Source organism: Bombina bombina, chromosome 6, assembly GCF_027579735.1.
Source record: "Bombina bombina isolate aBomBom1 chromosome 6, aBomBom1.pri, whole genome shotgun sequence".
Taxonomy (NCBI): domain Eukaryota; kingdom Metazoa; phylum Chordata; class Amphibia; order Anura; family Bombinatoridae; genus Bombina; species Bombina bombina.
This window is the reverse complement of record NC_069504.1, coordinates 1,053,282,776-1,053,305,690: the sequence shown is the minus strand read 5'-3', so window position 1 is coordinate 1,053,305,690 and position 22,915 is coordinate 1,053,282,776. Positions and strand designations below refer to the sequence as shown.

General features: G+C 39.9%; 1 protein-coding gene across 1 annotated transcript in view; it reads left to right on the top strand.

The window, feature by feature from the left end:
• CACNA2D4 (calcium voltage-gated channel auxiliary subunit alpha2delta 4) overlaps positions 1–22,915 on the top strand; it is a 1,345,448-nt gene that overhangs the window by 1,295,840 nt on the left and 26,693 nt on the right. The window contains exons 35-37 of the mRNA XM_053718853.1: positions 2,074–2,129; positions 2,531–2,551; positions 7,075–7,192. Of these exons, the coding sequence (XP_053574828.1) occupies positions 2,074–2,129; positions 2,531–2,551; positions 7,075–7,192 (195 nt within the window). The remainder of the gene's footprint in view (positions 1–2,073; positions 2,130–2,530; positions 2,552–7,074; positions 7,193–22,915) is intronic.

The window sequence follows — 22,915 nt, the reverse complement described above, 5'->3', positions numbered from 1 at the left end:
TGCTCTAAAATTCTACCTACAGGCGACTAAGGATTTTCGCCAGTCTTTTGTCCTGTTTGTTTGTTTCTCAGGAAAGCGTAAGGGTCAGAAGGCTACTTCTACTTCTCTTTCCCTCTGGTTGAGAAGTATGGTTCGTTTTGCTTATGAGACTGCTGGACAGCAGCCTCCTGAGAGAATTACAGCTCATTCCACTAGGGCTGTCTCCTCTTCTTGGGCTTTCAAAAATCAAGCTTCTGTGGAACAGATTTGCAGGGCTGCAACTTGGTCCTCTCTGCATACTTTTTTATTTTACAAATTTGATACTTTTGCCTCGGCTGAGGCTTCTTTTGGGAGAAAGGTTCTTCAAGAGGTGGTGCCTTCTGTTTAGGTCTGCCTGTCTTGTTTCCCCTCCCTATTCATCTGTGTCCTCAAGCTTGGGTATTTGTTCCCAACAGTAATTGATGACGTTGTGGACTCACCATATCTTAGGAAAGAAAGAAATGTATGCTTACCTGATACATTTCTTTCTTTACAGATATGGTGAGTCCACGACCCCACCCTTAAATTTAAGACAGTTATTTGTTACTAAACCTCAGGCACCTCTGCACCTTTGTGTTATACCTTGTTTCCATTTTCCTGGAAAAAATGACTGGGGATTGTGGGTAGGGGAGTGACACTTAACAGCTTTGCTTTGGTCCTCTTTGCTGGCCTGGAGTGATATTCCCAACAGTAATTGATTAAGTTGTGGACTCACCATATTCAGAAAGAAAGACATTTATCAGGTAAGCATAAATTTTGTTTTTAAACAACTTTTCAATTTACTTCTGTTATCAAATGTGCTTTATTCTCTTGGTATCTTTTATTGAAGAGTAAAACTAGGTAGGCTTATAAGTGCTCAGGAGTGTGCACGTGTCTTTAGTACTATATGGTAGCAGTGTTTTGCAACATTATTTGTAGCTTTGTTATACAATGTTGCAAAACACTACTGCCATAGAATACTAAAGACACGTGCTCACTCCTGAGCTCTTATTTACCTACCTAGTTTTACTCTTGTTGTTTTGTTTTGTTTTTTCAATTTAAAGTGATGGTAAATCCAAGCGTTTAATAAATGCTAAGATTTACCATCACTAAAAATCAAGGGGAGTTTCATTCATTAACCGTGTAAAAAAGGGTGCTAAACTCACCCTTTCAATGCCGTTGCACTGCGCTAAATTTAGCGGCTCTGGCTACACACAGCACAACGATCTTCTACCAATGAGGTGCAGCTTGCACCTCTGAACCAATACTCGTGCGTGCATAAAGAAACCTGTCAGTTGACACACACGGCTATGGGTTCAGAGGTGCAAACGTCACCTCAGTGAAGGAGATCGTTCTGCTGTGGGCGTCCGGAGCCACTTAATTTAGCGCTGTGCAACGGCACAGAAAGGGTGAGTTTAGCACCTTTTTTTACACGGTTGATGAATTAAACTGCCCTTGATTTGTAGTGATAGTAAATACTAGCGTTTGTTAAATGCTTGGATTTACCATCACTTTAAGAGTTTTTCTTACTGTTTTCATTTGAAGAGAGACAGGCAAGTAGTTCTCTTCCAATAACGAGGAATGAGATGTTTAGTGCAGTTTAACATTATCTTAAATACATTGAGCTTGTATTTGCATTTCATTTGAGGGGCATGGTTGAGTAGGACAAAATATATTTTTTAACTGCTGCCCTTTTACCAAACTAATGCTTAGCAGACATTTTCCTTTACTGTCATTCTCCTTCAAGGGCTTAGTCTTATACAGTGTTCAAGAACAGTTGATTATATGTTTTGATGTCACTAGACCCTAGACCTTGCTAAATGATTGCTGTTTGTTCACAGGACATGACACGCAGTCATGAAAGGCAGCAGATGAGATTTTTTTTTAGATTAACAATAGGATTTGCTTTATTATTTGCTATTTGCAGGTTGTATTATGATGTTCTGCCTGTTGGCACCAGTATTACACTGTATAAACAAAGCACGGTAGCTCTCATTTATATCACAGTATTTTGTTGATGCATTGTGACGCTGGTAAAGGTTCCATGCTGTGTTCTTCTCTCCCTGTCTTGTGCAGGTTTTTACTGGAGTTCAGCCTGTGTCCTTTCTGGTCCTCTGATAACACAGCGGAAGGTAGGTAATAACCTCCCCCTGACCCAGATCACGTCCTGCATAGCTGTTTGAGTATAATTACCTAGTTGGGATCAATGCGGCAGTCTCTTGTTCTTTAGAACGTTCGTCATGACACATGACTTTGCTAGATGACTGTGCTAGTGCTGTGACTGCTTTGTGACAGCGATGTAGCTAATGCTTTGTAGATATAACTGGGCACAAACGTGTGTCTATGATATTACTGTGTATCTAACGATAGTGATCTGTCTATAAAGCTGTGTAATATGAAATATATCTCTAGCTGTAGTCTGATGTTCATGATTTCACAGTCTGTCTTTCCTAATCTTCCTTCATGTCTCCTTCACACCACGTGAACTCATTGATGCATCATCATCATGTGACCTGTCATTTGCCATACGCAGCAAAGTCCTTCTTCCATCACTGTAAGTTGAAGAGGATGGGAATATGTAACCTCTTGCTTACTAACTCAGCTCAGTTTAACCTCTCACATGCCAGTACATCCCAGGTTAACCCTTTAATTCCATCTAACCACACAACTGCCTGCTCATGTCAGCTTAACCCTCAACTGCCAGTTTAAACCTTTACTTCTGGTTAACCCCTCACCTTCCAGCCCATCTCACCATTAGCTGCTAACTCATATAAGTTTAACTATTTACTTGGCAAGCTTGATTCAACCTAGTTATCAAAGCCTACAGACCGGCAAAATTTGAAATCTGTGACGTAACATACGATCCTCCGGTCTCAATCCGACACAGATCGATGCTTACATCATTACAGATGTTCGAATACACATTCTGCACTATTTGACACTTTTTAAAAGTTATCAAATAGTTAAACGGTACGCTCGCGGCTATTACGGCCTAGCGTACCTGGTTTTCAGTCCGCCCCCTTGGAGGCCGCAGATGCCATAGGAATCAATGGGAGTCTGAAAGCAGCAAAAGCTTATGTTCGCTGCTGCCAGATATCCCATTGATTTCTATGATAGAAAACCAGTTACGTTTACACCTAACACCCTTACATAAGCCCCAAGTCTAAACACCCCTAATCTGCCGCCCCGACATCGCCGCCACTAAATAAAATGTATTAACCCCTATCCCACCGCTCCCGGACCCCACTGCAACTAAATAAAAGTATTAACCCATATTCCGCCGCTCCCGGACCCCACTGCAAATAAATAAAATTAATAACCTCTAAACCCCTGGCCACCCACATCACTACCACTAATTAAACCTATTAACCCCTAAACCGCCAACCCCCCACATCGCCATAAACTAAATTAAGCTATTAACCCCTTAACCTAACAACCCTCTAACTTTACATTAAAATTACAACATCCCTATTGTATAATAAATTTAAACTTACCTTTAGAATTAAAATAAACTATATTAAACTATTAATTAACCTACCCTAACTATTATCCTACAATTAAATTAAACCATATTAAACTATTAATTAACCTACCCTAACTATTATACTAAAAATACATTAAACTACCAATTAAATTAACTATATTACATATTTAAAACCTAACCCTGCTCAAATTATTTAAATATACAATTAAAAATTTCTAAATTACAAAAAAAATAAACACTAAGTTACAAAAAATAAAAAACACTAAGTTACAAAAAATAAAAAACCACAGTATCAAAAATAAAAAAGAATTGCACCTAATCTAAATGCCCCCCAAAATAAAAAAAAAACCCTAGCCTACAATAAACTATCAATTGCCCTTAAAAGGGCCTTTTGCAGGGCATTGCCCACAAAGAAATCAGCTCTTTTCCCTTTAAAAAAAAAAAAATACAAACACCCCCCAACAGTAAAACCCATCACCCACACAACCAAACCCGCCCAAATAAAAACCCTATCTAAAAAACCTAAGCTCCCCATTGCCCTGAAAAGGGCATTTGTATGGGCATTGCCCTTAAAAGGGCATTTAGCTCTTTTACTGCCCAGACCCTACTCTAAAAATAAAACCTACTCAAAAACCCTTAAAAAAAACCTAACACTAACCCCCGACGATCCACTTACAGTTTTTGAAGTTCCGTTTGAAGGATCCATCCAGCCGGCAAGAAGTCTTCATCCGGGGGCAGCCTCTTCCATCTTCATCCAGCCGGCAAAGTCTTAATCCATGCGGCCTCTTCTATCTTCATCCATCCGGCGAGGAGCGTGTCCATCCTGAAGACATGCGGAGCGGGTCCATCCTGAAGACATCCGACGAGGAGCTCCTCTTCAATACGGTCTCCACCGTAAACTGGATCTTGAATGCAAGTGACTTCATCAAAGATGGCGTCCCTTGCATTCCTATTGGCTGTTCCAATCAGCCAATAGGATTAGAGCTGCTAAAATCCTATTGGCTGTTCCAATCAGCCAATAGGATTGAGCTCTCATCCTATTGGCTGATTGGAACAGTCAATAGGATGATAGCTGCTCAAATCCTATTGGCTGATTGGAACAGCCAATAGGATTTTAGCGGCTCTAATCCTTTTGGCTGATTGGAACCTTTCAGCCAATAGGAATGCAAGGGACGCCTTCTTGGTTGACGTACTTGCATTCAAGATCCAGTTTACGGTGAAGACTGTATTGAAGAGGAGCTCCTCGTTGGAGGTCTTCAGGATGGACCCGCTCTGCATGTCTTCAGGATGGACCCACTCCTCGCCGGCTGGATGAAGATGTAAGAGGCCCCCCGGATGAAGACTTCTTGCCGGCAGGATGGATCCTTCAAGCAGAACTTCAAAAACTGTAAGTGGATCGTCGGGTGTTAGTGTTAGGTTTTTTTAAGGGTTTTGTGGGTGGGTTTTATTTTTAGAGTAGGTTCTGGGCAGTAAAAAAGCTAAATGCCCTTTCAAGGGCAATGCCCTTACAAATGCCCTTTTCAGGGCAATGAGGAGCTTAGGTTTTTTAGATAGGGTTTTTATTGGGGGTGTTTGGTTGTGTGGGTGGTGGGGTTTACTAATGGGGGGGTTGTATTTTTTTACAGGTAAAAGAGCTGATTTCTTTGGGGCAATGCCTTTTAAGGGCCATTGGTAGTTTATTGTAGGCTAGGGTTTTTTTATTTTGGGGGGGGGGCTTTTTTATTTTGATAGGGCTATTAGATTAGGTGTAATTCTTTTTTTTGATACTGTGGTTTTTTATTTTTTGTAACTTAGTGTTTCTTTTTTGTAATTTAGAAATTTTTAATTGTATATTTAAATAATTTGAGTAGGGTTAGGTTTTTAAATATGTAATATAGTTAATTTAATTGGTAGTTTAATGTATTTGTAGTATAATAGGGTAGGTTAATTAATAGTTTAATATGGTTTAATTTAATTGTAGGATAATAGTTAGGGTAGGTTAATTAATAGTTTAATATAGTTTATTTTAATTCTAAAGGTAAGATTAAATTTATTATACAATAGGGATGTTGTAATTTTAATGTAAAGTTAGAGGGTTGTTAGGTTAAGGGATTAATAGCTTCATTTAGTTTATGGCAATGTGGGGGGCTGGCGGTTTAGGGGTTAATAGGTTTAGTTAGTGGTAGTGATGTGTTAGGCCAGGGGTTTAGGGGTTAATACTTTTATTTAGTTGCGGTGGGGTCCGGGAGCAGCGGGATAGGGGTTAATACTTAAATTTAAGTGCGGTGGGGTCCGGTAGCGGCGGGATAGGGGTTAATACTTTAATTTAGTTGCGGCAGGGTCCGGGAGCAGCGGGATAGGGGTTAATACTTTTATTTAGTTGCGGTGGGGTCCGGGAGCAGCGGGATAGGGGTTAATACTTTAATTTAGTTGCGGCAGGGTCCGGGAGCAGCGGGATAGGGGTTAATACTTTTATTTAGTTGCGGCAGGGTCCGGGAGCAGCGGGATAGGGGTTAATACTTTTATTTAGTTGCGGTGGAATCCGGGAGCAGCGAGATAGGGGTTAATACTTTAATTTAGTTGCGGCAGGGTCCGTGAGCAGCGGGATAGGGGATAAACATTTTAGTATAGTGGCGGTGTTTAGTGACAGGGTATAAATAAAGTTGGTAAAAAGCCGAATAGCAGCAAGATCAATGACTGCTAATTAACAACAGTCCGCTGCTCATCGCCCCGTACTTGGTGCACTGCTTTTTGCCGGCTTTTTTTATAAATATGGAGATCGTATTCAGGTCCGCGGCCGCGATGTTAGGCGAGCATATTGGTGCCGTCGAATGCAAGAAAGTTGACGGCTTGATAGATAGGCCTCAATGCCTCACTTGCCTTTACATTCAGGTTTGTCCTTTAGTTCTAGTCTATCCTTCACCTGCCTCCTCATTAAGGTTAACCTTTTGTCATCCAGCTCACTTCACCCTCACATCAAGTTGTTTAAGACTTTATAATCATGCATAAGTTTAACACTTCACCCTCCAGATCATTTAGCATAAAGCCACCCCTAAAGTTGTTGGTAGTCCTATCAGCACACTTCATGTTAACCCATCATACACCAGTTAACCTTAAAGCCATCACTACATCCCTGAAAGTGACCTTTTAACTGAAAGTGATGATCAAATTGACAACTTAGATGATAGATCACCTTACAGATCATCTGATACATGCCAGCAATTGAACCCCGTCACCAGCCTGCTCATTGCAAGTTTAACCCATCTCTAAATACCTAATTACCTGATAATCACTCACACATGTGTCTTATTCCAGTTTATTTGTATGTTCACTAGAAACCAGAGTTATTAGAAATTCTGGCACATGTGTGATCTGCTGTGTAGCTTTTTTAATGTGCCGTACTGCCACCAATAATGTCACAAGTTACATATATTTCCTCTAGCAACAAAAAAAATCTTCTCTTCTTTTTCTTTACTCCCCTTTTGCTCTCACTTTCCCACGTCTCTTTTTTTTCTATTTCATTTTTTTCTCCTTTTTCCTTTGTTCCCCAATCTCTTTTCTCATCACTGCCTGTCTGTCTGTTGTTTATGTTACTTATGTATCTCGGTCTCCAGCTCACAAACACAAGAAACAGGATATGTTACAGCCTTGTGACACTGAATACCCATCCTTCGTACATGAGACCTCAATCCAGGAAGCCAATGGATTCATCGAGTGCGGTCACTGCCAAAAGTAAGGCCACTGTTTCCCATATCTATACTCTTCCTATAAAAGAAAAATCTGGATTCATTTCAGAGTAATAGTTTAGTTTTTAGTAAATAGTTTTACACATTATTATGTGATTTAAACATGTTTTTGCAGTGTTTAGGCAACAAGTGTAGAAATGTGTTAGTTCCTCTTTGTTGGACAACATGAAAAAATCTGTAATTTCCAGGCCCAACATAAATTTGCCTTCAATGTGTGACCCGTTTAAGGATTAATCTCAATCACAATGCAAAAATGGAACAGCTTTTAAAAACTTGTGACTGGTACATTTTATGGCTATATAACAAAATGCTATAATTTGGTGATGAGCACACACACTTTTACTTTCATTAAATAGTACCAGCCTCTTATGGTTGGTTGGAATTGCCAGCACGGTAAGTGGTTTATGTACCAAGTGCAGTAAGCTCTGGTACATATATAATAATAGTACCAGTGATATTACCACAGTAACACACATTTCACCCTTATGTGACCTTTCACATAATCACTCCAGTCCTGCTTGCAGTTACAGAAATGCTAGCCTACACCTGTGACATGCCCAACTACGCAACACTGGCGCCCTACAAAACCCCCCCAATGAAAATGCTCTCCAACGCCCAAGGTACCACTGTACAAAACTCTATCTATAAGGACTATTCTACATGCCCCCCTACCCTGCCTTAGATCTGGACCTGTTTCATTGTTCCCTCTTCTTTATATTTTTATGCAGTCCTGATTGGTTAAGAGATCTACCAATCAAGATTGCTATTGGAGGGCTCACTGTCAGAATTGAGCCCTTTCCCTGTTTTGTTTGGTAAGTCAGTAAGGAAGTAGAGTACAAGGGACCTTGTTGCTACAGTCAGATGACCACTCTGGACCCTGGAGTGTGGTATGATATAATATAGGTACCGTTGTCTCATCAATGTGGCATATTATTTATTTTTGATGCTTTGCAGTTGGTGTAATGACTTTATACCGTGTGTACGCTGTTAAAGGGAAACACTGCAAATAACAGGACTTGAGATGTTGTTGCCATTGTTTTATTGCTCCCATAGATATCAAGTTGTAATTATTAATTTTGGTTGTTGCCATGCAGAAAACATCTACTTAATTGCCAACAGGATTTTGAGTTATTTGCCTATTTAAAGGAATATGAAAGACAAAATTAAACCTGCAAGAATCCGATAGAGGATGCAATATTAAGACACTTTTAAAATCACTTCTATTTTCAAATGTGTTTTGTTCTCTTGGTAACCATTTTTAAAAATGAATATGCAGAATTATTTAACATTATCTTAACGACAGATTTTCAAAAGCGGTTCGCAGGAGCACTGACTAATCACAGCACGCCCGATCACGCTATTGAGCTAAATGTAGCACGCTCCCACTTTAGTCTGGTAGCTGGAGCGAGCTACATTTCATTCAATAGCGTGATCGGGCTCGCTGTGATTAGACAGCACACCTGCAAAGCGCTTTTGAAAAGAATACTTTATTTGAAGAGCCTGGAGAAGAAATGAGGTAAGTGTAACTTTAGGGGATAAAATCTCTCAAAGTTTTTGATTTTTCAATCTGTCGCTAAGATAATGTTACATAATTCTGCACTATTTGTGTTTAATGTCCCTTTAAGCAACTTTCTAATTTACTCCTATTATCAATTGTTTCTTTGTTCTCTTGGTATCCTTATTTGAAAAAATAGAACTGTAAGCTGAGAAATCGGACCATTTTTGGTTCAGCACCTGGGTAGTACTTGCAGATTGGTGTCCAAATGTAGCCACCAATCAGCAAGCGCTACCCAGGGTGCTGAACCAAAAATGGGCTGGCTCCTAAGCTTACATTCCAGCTTTTTCAAATAAAAATACTAAGAGAACAAGGAAAAAATGATAATAGAAGTAAATTAGAAAGTTGCTTAAAATGGTCTGCTCTATCTGAATCGTGAGCATTTAATTTTGACTATACTATTCCTTTAACTGCTTGACTTCCCCCTTTGCACTTTTAGCCCCTAAACTGTCAGGCCCACACCACTATTAAACCCTACTCTACCATAGCCCAAACTGCTAAACACTGTGATTTTCTGTGTTAAATTACATGAAAAGCAGGAAAAATAAATAACGAAAAGGCATGACAAATGTTTTAAATAATGCATAACTAAACATTTTGGGGCATATTACGAGTGGCACGCTAACAGTTGCGCACAAGCAAAAAGTGGTTTATCACGGGTGTTTGCGCGCATTGGGTTTAGCTCTCGTTTGACTAGTTTAAATGAAAGTGTGAGCTAGAATGATTACTGCGTCCTCAGAGCTCTAGTTAACAGTTTCACAAACATAAAAGTTGCAGAGAACACATAAAAAAATATGTTAAAAAGTACACTCATAATAACACTAATAAAAACTATTAAAATAAAATATTGCACACAAAAGTTATAAAGGCTCAAAGATATGAGATCTCTGGTGTTAGAAAAAAAGTATGCCGACAAAGGACTTAAACATAGACATACTTGTATGTCTATGTATGTATGTATATTTATATGTCTATACGATCGGGCTGATTGACACCCCTGCTAGCGCCCGAATGCCGCGAATCTGCAGGCGGCAGCATTGCACAAGCAGTTCTGGTGAACTGCTTGTGCAATGATAAGTGCCGACAGCATATGCTGTCGGCATTCAGCGATGTCTGTCGGACATGATACGCTACAGCGTATCATGTCGGACAGACATTGATAAATTGGCTCCAATGCCTGTGTCTAAACACTGATAAGAGGGGTGGAGTAAGCTGCTCCGGGCAGCTTAGCTATGTAATTAATTTTGCTTATTTTTGAAAATTATTTTAAAATGCTTGCCAGCAATTTAAAAAAAAAAAAATTATGCAAACTATTTTTAATTAATGAGCCCTTTTAGTATATGCACAGATCTCTACCTGTTTTATGTCCCTTTAATGAAGTGTCAAACTGTGTATTTACTGTAAATATTTCACATTCCAATATTCTACACATAGCAGAATATGTCCTAAGAATCACCTAGATTACAAGTTTGTGCGTTCGTCTTTCAACGCTGAAAATATGGTATTTTTTTCTTGTCGGTATAGGTGTACCGCAAGCCTTTTAGCCTGTAACGCAACCTCAGTACCGCACTCGTAACGCCATCTAAAAGCAGTAGTTATGAGTTTTACACTACAAAGGTGTAACATCAAACTCATAACTAATGTGTTACAAAGTACACTAACACCCATAAACTACCTATTAACCCCTAAACCGAGGCCCTCCCGCATCGCACATACTATAATAAATGTATTAACCCCTAATCTGCTGCTCCCGCTATTGCTGCCACTAATAAAATGTATTAACCCCTATTCCGCTGCTCCCCGATATCGTCAACACTATACTAAAGTTATTAACCCCTAAGCCGCCGTCCTCCGGCATCGCAAACACTATTTAAATATTATTAACCCCTAATCTGCCGTCCACCCACATCGCCCCCACTATAAGTTATTAAGCCCTACACCGGCGCCACTATAATAAACCTATTAACCCCTTAACCGAAATCCCTCCATAACGAAATATAATAAATGAAACTATTAACCCCTAAACCAAAAGCCCCCCACATCGCATTAAACTAATTTAAACTAGTAACCCCTAAACCTAACCCTAACACCGCCTAACTTTAACATAATTAAAATAGAGCTAAATTAAACTTAGAATTATTAACTAAATAATTCCTATTTAAAACTAAATACAAACTTACCTGTGAAATAAAACCTAAGCTAGCTACAATATAACTAATAGTTATATTGTAGCTAGCTTAGGTTTTATTTTTATTTCACAGGTAAGTTTGTATTTATTTTAACTAGGTAGACTAGTTAGTAAATAGTTATTAACTATAAGCTATCTTAGGTTTTTGTAGCTAGCTTAGGTTTTATTTTTATTTCACAGGTTTATATGTATTTATTTTAACTAGGTAGACTAGTTAGTAAATAGTTATTAACTATTTACTAACTACCTAGTTAAAATAAATACAAACTTACCTGTGAAATAAAACCTAAGCTACCTTACACTAAAACCTAAAATTACAAAAAATTAAAAAAAACTACCATTACAAAAAAAAAATGAAATTATCCAAAAAAATAAAAAATTATTTCTATTCTAATACCCTTTAAAAAAAAACACCACAAAATAAAAAAGCCTAATCTAAAATACACTACCAAGGGACCTTAAAGATCCTTTTGAGGGCCCTTAAAAGGGCCTTTTGTAGGGCATTGCCCTAAATTAAACAGCTCTTTTGCTACAAAAGAAAAACAAACACCCCCTAAAAAAATACATTACACAAAATAACAAATTATCAAAAATAATAAAAATTATACCTAATACCCATTAAAAAAACACCCCAAAATAAAAAACCTAATCTAGAATAAACTACCAATGGCCCTTAATCAGCCAATAGGATTTAAGCAGCTCTAATTCCTATTGGCTGATTCAAATTTTTCAGCTAATAGGAATGCAAGGGATGCCATCTTGGATCGCGTACCTTGCATCAAAGCTTTAGTGTACGGTGAGGACCGTATGAAGAGGATGCTCCGCGACAGTTGTCTTCAGGATGGACCCGCTCTGTGCCACCGAAATCAAGATAAAAGATGCCATCTGGATGAAGATTGAATGAAGACTTCTCGCCGATTGGATGAGGACTTCACCACCGGGATGAAGATTGAAGAGGCCGTCTGGATGAAGACTTCTCGCCGCCTGGATGAGGACTTATCCGCCGGGATGAAGATCGTTCAAGCGGGACTTCAAAAACTGTTAAGTGGATCGTCTTGGGTTTAGTGTTAGGTTTTAGGTTTTTTTAAGGTTTTTTTTGGTGGGTTTTATTTTTATTTTAGGGCCTGGGCAGTAAAAGAGCTAAATTTCCTTTTAAGGGCAATGCCCATCCAAATGCCCTTTTCAGGGCAATGGGTAGCTTAGGTTTTTTAAATAGCTTTTTTTTATTTTTGGGGGTGGGGGTTTGTATTGTTAGTGGGTGTTTGTATTTTTATTTCATAAACAGAGCTGATTTCTTCAGGGCAATGCCCTACAAAAGGCCCTTTTAAGGGCCATTGGTAGTTTATTCTAGATTAGGTTGTTTTTTTGGGGGTGTTTTTTTTTTTTTTTTTTTTATAAAGATTTTTATTGAGGTTATGCAAATAGTAAACAATAAACAGAAGTTCAGTAACATGCATGCATTAGGTACAGTAATATTTGTTTAGCTTTTACATTCTCATAGAATTAATTGAATTACCATGTACATGACAGCGTATAATTAGGTTGACAGTACATTACTTTTGTACAGAATACTGAATATACATATGGGAACCTCATTTTCTATTTTTTTATTTTTGTGGGGAATGAAAGCACCTCAACAATGCTAGCAGACCACTCATGGGCCTTTATACTTTAAATGAATAGGAAGAGGAGCTCTAATATTACATACGGTCACTTTTGGACCTTGAAATTAAGTTAATATCTTATAACAAACTGTGCCACACGAAATTATATATAAGAACAGTAATATATACAACCTGGCATGTAAGACGTATAACAAACATGCAGCACTGTATGCTCAGTTATATTATATGCAACAAACCTACTATCTATATATCCAACCAAGGGAAAATGGAGCAAAATACTATGAGCCAGTGTTGGACTAACATGGGTTAACATACATACATCCTGGAGTGCCAGGGGTCTTGGGGCATAGTGGTACAAATTATGCGATGAAAAGCTTAATATCTTAGGGTTGGGAATCGTGTTTTCAAGTATAGGATGAGTCTTAAAATATATTTCTAAACATTTACGAAGGATCAACTAAAACAACACAATATATTGAAAATACTGCCTGATGATGTAAAGCAGCTTAACTAAGATATAGAGAGGACTACAAGTTAAATATATCCTATCACAGACACTGACAGGGCTAAATACCTATAAGGGACAGAAGATAGTACACAGGCACAATTTACAGATAAATGTCTGTGCAACCACATATTATAACTAGGAATAACTATATCTATGAACAGCAACATATATCAGAACAGAGTCTCATATCAATTGTACTCCCCTTATAGTTCAATCCAGGCTGTCTAAGACACAGTACAATCTGCTATAGATTACTTTCACAAGGATGGCCATGTAAATATGCAATGCTCTGTAACAGCTCGGCCATGCAGCATAGGCACATCACCCTATTCCGGAACGCCAGAAACCCTTCAGACGATCAGACTTCACATCGCTCTCCAAAGCAAGTCTCAGGGCGACATCCAGGTGAGCCACTACACAAGGCATACCATATAGCTGGAGCAGAACTTTTACTAGTACTGTGGGTTTGTCTGGCGCAGTATTTACCGCCCATGTAGCTTGTAAATCAAGCAGTGTCCAGCATCTCACCAAAACTTCGCTATCTCCCCTGTCGTATGATACGGCTGGTACCCCTCTAATACCCGCAACATACAAATAAGATTCCGGCCTCTCCGGTAGACACAAGTCCCCATTATTCTGCTACAACGGGTGGCCATCAGAAGGCCATATTTGCTGCTCACCTAGTGAAGCGGAGGTCTTGGTATTGCTAGGTGACTTGGCCGAGCGGCCCGGTAAGGACACTGCTGGTGATTGAAGCGAGACCAACTCCACATCTTCAGTACGGTCCGCTGTAAATATCATAAGCGTGGCCTCTGGGGTATGAGTAGTATCAAAAGTAGAAGTATTTTTCTTTGTCACCGAGTCAGGAATAATTTCTTCCGCCATTTTGTTCGGCTCTTGTCCCATATGAGAACTCCGTGTATCCTCTGGGGCCTCTATAGCTACTGAGTTCTTACGTCCGCGATCGCTCCTCAGCGGTATAGAACCATCTCCACAATCATCCGCTGTCCAGCATATCTCTCTGGGTAGGGTCTTTTCCATGGAGTTTGCAGGCATGAGAAGGCTGGAAAGCTCAAACTGTAAGTCCCGGCAATAAAGTTCCACAAGTTGCACCATATTGCGCTCCCATGTGTCTATGGCATCCATAATTAGCAATAGCTCTCAGCATAAATAGTAAGAAAGATGCTGCTCTGTTAGTAGAACAGGAAGTATTCTTCAGCTGAGACGGCTGATATTTATCTGGTATTATCAGATCAATGGAGGGGTAGATGAGGTTCCAGGCCGTCTCTAGGCCTCTGCTGCGCACCTCACTGATTCTGGTCTACTGGGCTGAAATTAACAGCCTAAACTGTCTAAAACTTTTCCACGAAGAGTAGATATCTTCATATAGCTGAAGTTTGGGTTAATGAGATGAATTTAGGAGAGATAAACAGCAGTTTTAACATCTCCTCTGCAGAGCCCAGTTCAAAAAGCAGCCATCACAGTCGATAGTCGGACACGCCCCCCCGGGGGTGTTTTTTTTAATGGGTATTAGAATAGGAATAATTTGTATTATTTTTGATAATTTGTTTGTTATTTTGTGTAATGTATTTTTTTAGAGGGGTGTTTGTTTTTCTTTTGTAGCAAAAGAGCTGTTTAACTTAGAGCAATTCCCTACAAAAGGCCCTTTAAAGGGCCCTTGGCAGTTTGGGGGGTGGGGGTTTGTATACTGTTAGGGGGTGTTTGTTTGTTTTTGTCGCAAAAGAGCTGTTTAACTTAGGGCAATGCCTACAAAAGGCCCTTTTAAGGGCCCCCAAAAGTTTATTTTGGATTAGGCTTTTTTATTTTTTTATTTTTTTTTATTTATTTTTTTAAAGGGTATTAGAATAGGAATAATTTTTATTTATTTTTTGATAATTTCGTTTGTTTTTTGTAATGGTAGGTTTTTTATTTTTTGTAATTTTAGGTTTTAGTGTAAGGCAGCTTAGGTTTTATTTTACAGGTAATTTTGTAATTTTTTTAACTAGGTAGTCATTAAATAGTTAATAACTATTTACTAACTAGTCTACCTAGTTAAAATAAATACAAATTTACCTGTGAAATAAAAATAAAACCTAAGCTAGCTCCAGTATAACTATTAGTTATATTGTAGCTAGCTTAGGTTTTATTTTACAGGTAAGTATGTATTTAGTTAATAATTGTAAATTTAATTTAGCTATATTTTAATTATGTTAAAGTTAGGGGGTGTTAGGGTTAGGTTTAGGGGTTAATATAGTTTAATTTAGGTTGTTGCGATGTGGGGGGCTGGCGGTTTAGGGGTTAATAGGTTTATTTAGTTAATAATTGTAAGTATAATTTAGCTCTGTTTTAATTATGTTAAAGATAGGGTTAGGGTTACGTTAGGGGTTAATAGTTTAATTTAGGTTGTTGCGATGTGGGGGGCTGGCGGTTTAGGGGTTAATATGTTTATTTAGTGGTATTGATGTGGGAGGCCAGAGGTTTAAGGGTTAATAGCTTTATTTAGTTGCTGCAATGTCAGGGAACGGAGGAATAGGGGTTAATATATTTATTATAGTGTGGGCGATGTTGGGGTGCGGCGGAATAGGGGTTAATAACTTTAGTATAGTGGCAGTGAAATCGGGAGCGGCAGATTAGGAGTTAATACCTTTATTTAGGTGGCGGCGATATCGGGAGCGGAAGATTAGGGGTTAATAACTTTAGGCGGTGTCGGCGATGTCGGGGGCAGCAGATTAGGGGTGTTTAGACGTGGGGTTTATGTTAGGGTGTTAGGTTTAAACTGTATTACCTTTTTTCCCATAGACATCAATGGGGCTGCGTTATGGAGCTTTTGTTTCCGCGATCGCAGGTGTTAGACTTTTTTTTTCCGGCTCTCCCCATTGATGTCTTTAGGGAAATCGTGCACGAGCACGTCAAACACAGCGCTTGTTTTGGGTGTGGTATGGAGTTAAAAATCTCCATATCGCACGCGCAAGCCGTGTTTTTCAAAACTTGTAATGGCAGTGCTATAGGGAATTAAATAACGCAACTTTTGTTGCGTTCGTTAATTTCCCTACAGCGCTCAAAACTCGTAGCTGAATATGTTTTAAGTATTTTTAAATAGATATATATATAATTTTATGTGAAGAACATTGGAATATGAAATATTCATATTTTCATGTCGCGCATCGGGTTTACGCGTGAGTAGGGTGTTAGTGTTTTTCCCACTTTTTTTGCTCCATTGACTTCTATGGGGGAATACGCTTTTTGCGCACATCGGATTAGCACACGAGCGAAAACTTTCAACTTGTAATACAGACAAGCGCAAAATGGTTACTTTGAGCGCAGTTAGCACTTTCTAATTCTCAGAAAGCCACTCTGCTGAGGGACACTCAAGTCAAAATTAAACTTCATGATTCAGATACAGCATGTAATTTTAAACAACTTTCCAATTTACTTCCATTAACAAAATGTGCACAGTCTTTTAATATTTACACTTTTTTTGAGTCACCAGCTCCTACTGAGCATGTGCAAGAATTCACAGCGTATATGCATTTGTGATTGGCTGATGGCTGTCACATGATACAGGGGGAGTAGGAATAGACATAACTTTGCAATTTATTTAAAAAAAAAATCTACTACTCATTTGAAGTTCAGACTAAGTGCTATTGCATTGTCTACTTATCATGCATTTGTTGATTATGCAAATCTACTGTTGATTAAGGCTAGCTCTGCTAGATATTTTTTCCAAATTCACTTTATCAAATAACAATTACAAAACAATGCATTTTATACTAACTTTATGACAGTGATTAGCCTTGTTGTCTGTGGACTAAAGCCCAGATTGGCTCCTCCATATAAGTCAAATGGTGGGTGGAGCTTGGCTATTGAAAACTAATTGCAGTGAAAAGGATGTTAATATGTTAATTTAATACTTGGCTGATATTGGGGGTAGTTTAAAGGGACATTTAAAGGGACATTCCAGCCAAAATTGAAATCCACATGGATGCATTTCAGTTTTGAATAGAAGCATTCTTGTAATATACATGTATTGGCAAAAATGTTTCTAATGAAAGCTATAGCTGCTTCAAAAGTGTATTAAAGTATGCAACGTGCACCAGCATTTTAAACACAGTACTTGCTCAGAGATCCTAAAAACAATAAGGTCTAGAGACCTTTAAGAGGTGCGCTCATATAATAGATAAAAAAGAAAACAACAATGAAAAGTCCAAGATTTGATCCTCCAATAGGCAAACCCTTCCGATAACGGATCCAAGGACAGTGGTAGCACTCCCAAATGGTAGATAATGTGACAAGAGGCGCCTAATAGTGCATTAACGTAGACCTCTTTAAACAATCAAAAGGACAGACAAGTGGCAACTGACGGATTGGGGAAGCACACACAAAGCTATACACAGCAAGCCGAGACCTCTAAGTTGCTCGGCAGACTCACTCCCGGCGGCACTCGATCAGTCACGTGAGCGGAAGTCCGTAAATCACCAAGGAACTCGTCGACCGTGTCAGGAGGAGTATCCGGCAAAATCGACCAATTTTCCCCAGTGCTGGCTGATTATGAAATTTCAATAGGATTTCAGTAGCTCTCATCCTATTGGCTGATTTGAATTTGAAGAATCAAATCAGCCAATAGGAATGCAAGGGACGCCATATTTAAACGCGTACCTTGAATTAACTATTCAGTGTACCGCGGCGATCGTACGAACAGGATCCACCATGGCTCCATGGTTGCCGGTCAGGCTCTGTGCTCATCTCATGCTCATCAAGAAGGAAGAGGTCCCAGCTTGGAAGAAGATGTCGGCTGCTTGGAAGAAGACTTCACCGCCTGTAACAGGATCTTCTCCGCCGGACTTCAGGAACAGTGAGTACCTATTTGGGGTTTTTTTTTATTTTTTGGGGTTTTTTTTTTTTTTTAGATTAGGGATTTATTGGGCACTCTTAAAAGAACTGAATGCCCCTTTAAGGGCAATGCCCATATAAATGCCCCTTTAGGGGCAATGGGTAGTTTAGGATTTTTTAGTGTTAAAAGGGGGGACTTTGTATTTCTCTTGTTAAGTGTATCCAGTCCACGGATCATCCATTACTTATGGGATATTAACTCCTCCCCAACAGGAAGTGCAAGAGGATTCACCCAGCAGAGCTGCTATATAGCTCCTCCCCTAACTGCCATTACCAGTCATTCTCTTGCACCCAACGAATAGATAGGATGTGTGAGAGGACTGTGGTGATTATACTTAGTTTCATACCTTCAATCAAAAGTTTGTTATTTTATAATAGCACCGGAGTGTGTTATTCCTTCTCTGGTAGAATTTGAAGAAGAATCTACCTGAGTTTTTCTATGATTTTAGCCGGAGTAGTTAAGATCATATTGCTGTTTCTCGGCCATCTGAGGAGAGGTAAACTTCAGATCAGGGGACAGCGGGCAGATTAATCTGCAAAGAGGTATGTAGCAGCTTATTATTTTCTGACAATGGAATTGATGAGAAAATTCTGCCATACCGATATAATGTAAACTCAGCCTTAAATGCAGTAGCAGCAACTGGTATCAGGCTGTCATGTATGTATATTTTACACTTCAGTATTCTGGGGAATGGCACTTCACTGGAATTATACTGTATGCATAAAACTTTAGCCTAATTTGCAGGGACTAGCAACAGGCTTTTTAATAACACTCAATTTATTAATGTTAAACGTTTTTTGCTGGCATGTAAAATCGTTTAATTTTCTGAGGTACTGGGTGAAAAAATGTTTTGGGCACTATTTTTTTCCACTTGGCAGTCGTTTTATTTAATTTATGCCAGTTTACTGATCTCTCTCACTGTTATGTGTGAGGGGGAGGGACCTTTTTTGGTGCTTTTGCTACGCATCAAAAAATTCAGTCAGAAGTTTATTGTCTTCCCTGCATGATCCGGTTCATCTCTACAGAACTCAGGGGTCTTCAAAACTTGTTTTGAGGGAGGTAATCACTCACAGCAAAGCTGTGAGATTGTAGTTGACTGTGATAAAAAAAAAAAAAACGTTTATTTCTGTATTTTTTTTTTTTCTGCTATCAGGGTTAGTTATCCTTTGCTAATGGGAGCAATCCTTTGCTAAAATTGTTTTTTTACAAAGATTTGATGCTATAACTTTTCAGTTTATTAATTTTCAACTGTCATAACTTTTTCTGTGCTTCTTATAGGCACAGTACGTTTTCATATTATAGTAAATTACTTGAAAAGTATTTCCAAGTTGCTAGTTTATTTGCTAGTGTGTTAAACATGTCTGATTCAGAGGAAGATATCTGTGCTATATGTGCTAAAGCCAAAGTGGAGCCCAATAGAAATTTATGTACTAACTGTATTGATGCTACTTTAAATAAAAGTCAATCTGTACAAATTGAACATATTTCACCAAACAACGAGGGGAGAGTTATGCCGACTAACTCGCCTCACGTGTCAGTACCTGCATCTCCCGCTCGGGAGGTGTGTGATATTGTAGCGCCGAGTACATCTGGGCGGCCATTACAAATCACATTACAGGATATGGCTACTGTTATGACTGAAGTTTTGGCTAAATTACCAGAACTAAGAGGTAAGCGTGATCACTCTGGGGTGAGAACAGAGTGCGCTGATAATATTAGGGCCATGTCAGACACTGCGTCACAATTTGCAGAACATGAGGACGGAGAGCTTCATTCTGCGGGTGACGGTTCTGATCCAAACAAACTGGATTCAGATATTTCAAATTTTAAATTTAAGCTGGAAAACCTCCGTGTATTACTAGGGGAGGTGTTAGCGGCTCTGAATGATTGTAACACAGTTGCAATACCAGAGAAAATGTGTAGGTTGGATAAATATTTTGCGGTACCGGCGAGTACTGACGTTTTTCCTATACCTAAGAGACTTACTGAAATTGTTACTAAGGAGTGGGATAGACCCGGTGTGCCGTTCTCACCCCCTCCGATATTTAGAAAGATGTTTCCAATAGACGCCACCACACGGGACTTATGGCAAACGGTCCCTAAGGTGGAGGGAGCCGTTTCTACTTTAGCTAAGCGTACCACTATCCCGGTGGAGGATAGCTGTGCCTTTTCAGATCCAATGGATAAAAAGTTAGAGGGTTACCTTAAGAAAATGTTTGTTCAACAAGGTTTTATATTGCAACCTCTTGCATGCATTGCGCCTGTCACGGCTGCAGCAGCATTTTGGTTTGAGTCTCTGGAAGAGACACTTGAATCAGCTCCATTAGATGAGATTACACACAAGCTTAAAGCCCTTAAGTTAGCTAACTCATTTATTTCAGATGCCGTAGTACATTTAACTAAACTTACGGCTAAGAATTCCGGATTCGCCATTCAGGCACGCAGAGCACTGTGGCTAAAATCCTGGTCAGCTGACGTTACTTCTAAATCTAAATTGCTTAATATACCTTTCAAAGGGCAGACCTTATTCGGGCCCGGGTTGAAAGAAATTATCGCTGACATTACAGGAGGTAAAGGCCATGCCCTGCCTCAAGACAGAGCCAAACCTAAGGCTAGACAGTCTAATTTTCGTTCCTTTCGTAATTTCAAAGCAGGAGCAGCATCAACTTCCTCTGCACCAAAACAGGAAGGAGCTGTTGCTCGCTACAGACAAGGCTGGAGACCTAACCAGTCCTGGAACAAGGGCAAGCAGGCCAGGAAACCTGCTGCTGCCCCTAAGACAGCATGAATCGAGGGCCCCCGATCCGGGAACGGATCTAGTGGGGGGCAGACTTTCTCTCTTCGCCCAGGCTTGGGCAAGAGATGTCCAGGATCCCTGGGCGTTAGAGATCATATCTCAGGGATACCTTCTAGACTTCAAATTCTCTCCCCCAAGAGGGAGATTTCATCTGTCAAGGTTGTCAACAAACCAAATAAAGAAAGAGGCGTTTCTACACTGCGTACAAGATCTTTTATTAATGGGAGTGATCCATCCGGTTCCGCGGTCGGAACAAGGACAAGGGTTTTACTCAAATCTGTTTGTGGTTCCCAAAAAAGAGGGAACTTTCAGGCCAATCTTGGATTTAAAGATCCTAAACAAATTCCTAAGAGTTCCATCGTTCAAAATGGAAACTATTCGGACAATTTTACCCATGATCCAAAAGGGTCAGTACATGACCACAGTGGATTTAAAGGATGCTTACCTTCACATACCGATTCACAAAGATCATTACCGGTATCTAAGGTTTGCCTTTCTAGACAGGCATTACCAGTTTGTAGCTCTTCCATTCGGATTGGCTACGGCTCCGAGAATCTTCACAAAGGTTCTGTGTGCTCTTCTGGCGGTACTAAGACCGCGAGGAATTGCGGTAGCTCCGTACCTAGACGACATTCTGATACAAGCTTCAAGCTTTCAAACTGCCAAGTCTCATACAGAGTTAGTACTGGCATTTCTAAGGTCGCATGGATGGAAGGTGAACGAAAAGAAGAGTTCTCTCTTTCCACTCACAAGAGTTCCCTTCTTGGGGACTCTTATAGATTCTGTAGAAATGAAGATTTACCTGACAGAAGACAGGTTAACAAAGCTTCAAAATGCATGCCGTGTCCTTCATTCCATTCAACACCCGTCAGTAGCTCAATGCATGGAGGTGATCGGCTTAATGGTAGCAGCAATGGACATAGTACCCTTTGCACGTCTACATCTCAGACCGCTGCAATTGTGCATGCTAAGTCAGTGGAATGCGATTACTCAGACTTGTCCCCTACTCTGAATCTGGATCAAGAGACCAGAAATTCTCTTCTATGGTGGCTTTCTCGGCCACATCTGTCCAGGGGGATGCCATTCAGCAGGCCGGACTGGACAATTGTAACAACAGACGCCAGCCTACTAGGTTGGGGCGCTGTCTGGAATTCTCTGAAGGCTCAGGGACAATGGAATCAGGAGGAGAGTCTCCTACCAATAAACATTCTGGAATTGAGAGCAGTTCTCAATGCCCTTCTGGCTTGGCCCCAGTTAACAACTCGGGGGTTCATCAGGTTTCAGTCGGACAACATCACGACTGTAGCTTACATCAACCATCAGGGAGGGACAAGAAGCTCCCTAGCAATGATGGAAGTTTCAAAGATAATTCGCTGGGCAGAGTCTCACTCTTGCCACCTGTCAGCAATCCACATCCCGGGAGTGGAGAACTGGGAGGCGGATTTCTTAAGTCGTCAGACTTTTCATCCGGGGGAGTGGGAACTTCATCCGGAGGTCTTTGCCCAAATACTTCGACGTTGGGGCAAACCAGAGATAGATCTCATGGCGTCTCGACAGAACGCCAAGCTTCCTCGTTACGGGTCCAGATCCAGGGATCCGGGAGCGGTTCTGATAGATGCTTTGACAGCACCTTGGACCTTCGGGATGGCTTATGTGTTTCCACCCTTCCCGATGCTTCCTCGATTGATTGCCAGAATCAAACAGGAGAGAGCATCAGTGATTCTAATAACGCCTGCATGGCCACGCAGGACTTGGTATGCAGATCTAGTGGACATGTCATCCTGTCCACCTTGGTCGCTACCTCTGAAACAGGACCTTCTGATCCAGGGTCCCTTCAAACATCAAAATCTAATTTCTCTGAAGCTGACTGCTTGGAAATTGAACGCTTGATTTTATCAAAACGTGGTTATTGATACCTTAATACAGGAAGCCTGTTACCAGAAAGATTTACCATAAGATATGGCGCAAATACTTATATTGGTGCAAATCCAAGAGTTACTCATGGAGTAAGGTTAGGATTCCGAGGATATTGTCTTTTCTACAAGAAGGTTTAGAAAAGGGTTTATCCGCTAGTTCCTTAAAGGGACAGATTTCAGCTCTGTCCATTCTTTTACACAAACGTCTGTCAGAAGTTCCGGACGTTCA